General features: G+C 29.5%; 1 protein-coding gene across 1 annotated transcript; it reads left to right on the top strand.

The window, feature by feature from the left end:
- The first annotated feature begins 1,349 nt into the window (after positions 1 to 1,349).
- On the top strand, positions 1,350 to 3,556 carry LOC105786068 (squamosa promoter-binding-like protein 13A). Its single transcript, XM_012612334.2, has 3 exons — positions 1,350 to 1,821; positions 2,747 to 2,889; positions 2,973 to 3,556. Exons 1-3 carry the CDS (start codon positions 1,376 to 1,378, stop codon positions 3,440 to 3,442), a joined length of 1,059 nt encoding a protein of 352 aa, XP_012467788.1. The 5' UTR covers positions 1,350 to 1,375; the 3' UTR covers positions 3,443 to 3,556.
- The last annotated feature ends 1,268 nt before the right edge of the window (positions 3,557 to 4,824 follow it).

The following is a 4,824-nucleotide window of genomic DNA, read 5'->3' as shown; positions in this document are numbered from 1 at the left end:
GTCAAGACTAAAATTTCAAGTCACTTTCTATTTCCATATATTACTCACTAAAACCTAGTTAATGGATTAACGATTATCATTTTAAATCAAGATTGAAATTTCAAATTTTGAAAAGTATAGGGACTTAGAATTATTCAATTAGACAATATAAACCAAATATATAACTATATACATACTACAAGACTAGTAATTGAATTTAACAAAACTAATTTAATTGTTAGTGTTTGGGTCATGATTAAAATTTTAAAATTCAAAAGTACAGAGATTGAAATTGACCAATTTGAAAAGTACATAAACTCAAGTATAGAGACTAAATCCATAACTTTTGTAAAGTACAATGAGTAATAGCAAGATTTAACCTATTATATATAGACATGTGACTAGTTTTCTCTTGTTCATCTTCTATTACTTTAGGGCAAACTATACTCACCCAACTATTAGTAAGTTTCTTTTTTGGTCACCTAATTATGAAAAGTTAAAAAATGATTGCTCAACTATTCGATTTTTTTTTCTTTTTTCGTCACCAGTTGTTAAATGGTTGATGGAAATATTACGTGGATGCTTTTTAAATTAGCATAATAGAAACGTTAACCCTCAACATTTATACATTGTGTCAATTTAGTCTTGATTCTAAAAAATTTAACTCTCAACTTTTACATATTGCGTATTTGGTCCCTTTTTTAAAAAAAATTGCTTTTCTTTGTGACTCTTTCACCTAAAGAGCTAATATATAAATTTATCAACTAATTTGGTCGTAAATATACCAAACGATGGAAACACTCGAAAATCCAAGATAATAATTAATTTTCAGCTTTTCTCATTCTTTTAAAATTAACCCTCAATGTCACAAATAAAAGTAAAACTATAAAAAAGAAAAGAAGAAGACTAAATTACATGATGTGCAAATGTTAAGGGTTAATTTTTGAAATCAAGACTAAATTGATGAATGTATAAATGTTGAGGGTTAAAGTTGTTATTATGCCAATTTTAAAAGTTGTCAAGTTATATTTTGTTAGTAACTTCACTGTTAGTTACCAAAAAGAAAATTTTAAATAGTTAAATGATCATTTTGTAACTTTTTATAGTTGAGTGGCTAAAATATAGTTTATTAATAATTGAAGGTTTACACATTAGTTTCTTAGCCTTTAATAGAGTCCTTATCAATGAACAAATGTCTTGGAAAAAAATCTCCCCTTGGCTTGTATGTAAGCAACACTCTCTTCCAAAATTTTTTCTTAACTCATTATTTGTTTTACCATTTATGAACTTCTTTTTTCCCTTGTTTTCCTATCTTCTTGGAATAACACTTGCTAACATTTTTAACCAAAAAAAAAGTTTTTTTTTTTTTTAAATCAGGTATTGATCGCCAGAAGCAATGAATAACCCTTTCGCCTTGAATACTTTCCAAAGAGATAAACAATTAGATTGGAACTTGAGTAACTCAAACAGCTGTATGGATTGGAACTTGGGAGGTGCTACAACTTGGAATTTACCTACAATTGTTGAAGAACCAAGCTTTGATACAATCAATGGATCATCAAATGGGGATTTCTCAGTTGATTTGAAGCTTGGTCCATTGAATAAATGGAAGAAACCACCATTGCCAATGGCGTCTTCTTCTTCGTCATCTTCAAAGAGAGCTGGAGCAAGCAACAACAATGGAAGCCGTCAACAAGTTTGGTGTCTTGTTGATGGGTGCAATTCAGAGCTTAGTAAATGCAAGGACTATCATAGGCGCAATAAAGTGTGTCAACTCCATTCCAAGGCTGCTCAAGTTTTCATTAATGGCAAAAAGCAACGATTTTGTCAACAATGCAGTAGGTATGATCAACGGTGGATCTTGGTGTTAAGATTTGGGGAGGGGTTAACTAATTTTTTTTTTTTTAAAAATTAAAAATTTGGAAGATTTAATGAGAATATTTACAATTTTGATAGATTTAGTTAAAACTTTCAAAAAATTTAAAGATTTTATGAGAATTGAGAACAATTTCAAAAGGAATTAATTAAAATTTTAATGATAAATTCTAAACTTTTGAGGGGATTAACTAAAATTTTAAAAGAATATTTCTAATGATTTCTCTCAGTTATGTATTTCCTTCTTCTGTTGTTTCTTTTGCTTTGCTGGTTAGGTTTTATTTTTTTCTCAATTTTCTTATAATCTATATATCGAGTCAGGTTGGGATCAGATCATTATTTAGGATTAGATTCGATGGGTCTCAAAGTTCATTCAAACAGATAATATTTATAAATGATTAATTTAAACTTAATTCATTCTTTCTTATATCATTATGAGTCTCATAATATAGTACTTATACAATATATGTTTATCTAAGATCGACTCAACTTAAAATGTAAACATTAAATTTTGTCTAAATTCATTAATCTGAAGCTTGATCCAACCATATTTTTAAAAGTTTTAAAATTTGATTTATAGAAATTTTAATATAATATTTAATAATTTTATTTTTTTATTTTATTAAAATTTTAAACATAAAAATTAGCATTATTCTGTATTATTATATATTCAATTTTTATGTAAATAAATTATATAATAGAATATTGTATTACGATATTAAAAACAAATCATTTTTAATAATTTTTACGTAATTGAAGTGTCTTTGGAGAATTATATCCTCATCTGATATTGATATGGGTTTAAACTTTGTCATTTCCTCGTCCGATATTGTAATGATTAGGAAAAAAAAACATCAGGCTATGTAAATTGTAGTGTTCATTTGTTTTGCAGGTTTCACTCACTGGAGGAGTTTGATGAAAGAAAAAGAAGTTGCAGAAAACGTCTCGAGGGACACAACCGCAGGCGAAGGAAGCCTCAGTCGATGTATCCCCTCTCTCTCATGCGTCCTGGAACCTACTTCTCTGATTACCAAGGTCTGTTTTCGCTATCATCTTCATTTTCATACATGTAACTTGAATGCAAGTGTTGAATACGGATATGTCTGCACCGTTTGCAGGTACTGAGTCGTTTCCATTCGCTAGTTTGAATATACCTACTTGGCCTGGAGTTAACACGCAGGAACCCATAGTCAAGAAAGACACTCTTCAGAATCGAACCCCACCCACCTGTCAGTCGTTCAGGACAGCACCGGAAGGAAATGGGGGCAGCAGCAGTCACAATGTGTCGTGTGATAGGTTAGTACCTTGGTTTCGAGATGCAGATTATGCTCTCTCTCTTCTGTCATCTGTGCGGACTCAACCTACGTCTGGGATCGGTTCGAGTAACCTCGTACAGTCTCACTCGTTCGCCTTGGTGCATCCCTCGAGACTGAGCGTCGCGAATCCCGTTGTCGAACCGATGGGATCACTTGCTGTTGCCAATGACAGGGATGATAGGGTCCATTGTCCACAAATGGTTCACATGGATTGTGGTGAATGCTCTAAAACCCAAGACCCTCACACTCTTCCCTTTCATAGGAAATATTGAATCGAATTTGACTTTCTTTTATTTTTTTTATTTTTTTAAATAAAAGTTTAAATATGTTATTTATTTTAATTTTGAAACATTGAGTCTCTATATTTTTTAATTTAAAATATTCATCCCTTCGTTTAATTTTACTTTTAAAGTTAACAATGTCAAATGTAAAATAATTTTTAGCCCTCAACATCTACATTTCTTTGTCAATTTGATCTTTGCCTTTTAAAAATTATTTTTTCATATTTTAAATAAAAACATAAAATTAAAAATATCATTTAAAAAATAAAAATTATGAAAAAAAATAAAAACTCTTTACATTCGAAAAATACAAAAAATAATTTTAAAAATATAAATAAAAATTTTAAAATTTAATGTTATCTAAAGAGGATTAGATCGGCCAGTCGGATCATGAATTGATTGGGGTATCTGTCTGGTGAGAAGTAAAAAATCTATTGAGCCGCAAACTAATACAAACTAGTTGAACCAAGCTAAAAAAAATTGGTTAAACTAATTTCGAACTAGTCTGACCAATTGTTTCCCTAAACGATCAGTTTGACTGATTATAAAAATAAATTCAATTGTCAGTTCAACAAACTTTTTAGCCCAATTTAACCAGTTTGTACAAGTTCGTAGGTCAACCGGTTTTTAAAATTTTTAAACTTTTTTAACCTTCAATATTACATTTTTTTGTCAATTTGGTTTGTACCCTTTAAAGTTACGTATTTTTTTTAAAAAAATCAAAAATTATTTTTTCTTATATTTAACAAAAAAAATAAAAGTTATATTTTAAAAAATATATGAAAAAAATTAAATAAAAAATAAATTTTAAAAATATAAAAAATTCTAAAATTCAATGTTATCTAAATCAAACTAGATCGACTGGATCAATAATTATTTGGGGTATCGATTCGGGGAGAGATAAAAAAACAGGTTGACCAACAAACTGATACGGATTGGTTGAATTGGGCTAAAAAATAAGTTGAACTGGCAGTTGAACTTTAGAATTTGTTTTATATTTTAAAAAATAAGTTGAACTGATACCCTAGCCGGTTCTCAATCCAACTGGCCAGTCTAGTCCATTTTAGATAATATTGAAATTTAGAATTTGTTTTATATTTTAAAATTTGTTTTATTTTGTAACACCCCAAACCCGTATCAGTCGCCAAAACAGGGTTACGGAACATTACTGGAATATACAGATCAAATATAGACATTTCATATTATTTAACATTCATATCAGAAATTATTCATAAAGTCCCTTATATGAGTCCTCAAGACCCAAAACATGCATTAGAAACAAGTCAGGACAAAACCGGGTACTCAGAATTTTTCACAAAATCTCAAAATTTTTCCAATGTGCAAAGGACACACGCCCGTGTGGTCAAGCCGTA

This window comes from Gossypium raimondii, chromosome 7 (assembly GCF_025698545.1).
Source record: "Gossypium raimondii isolate GPD5lz chromosome 7, ASM2569854v1, whole genome shotgun sequence".
In the NCBI taxonomy this organism is placed as follows: Eukaryota; Viridiplantae; Streptophyta; class Magnoliopsida; order Malvales; family Malvaceae; genus Gossypium; species Gossypium raimondii.
This window is presented reverse-complemented; position numbering and strand designations above follow the sequence as displayed.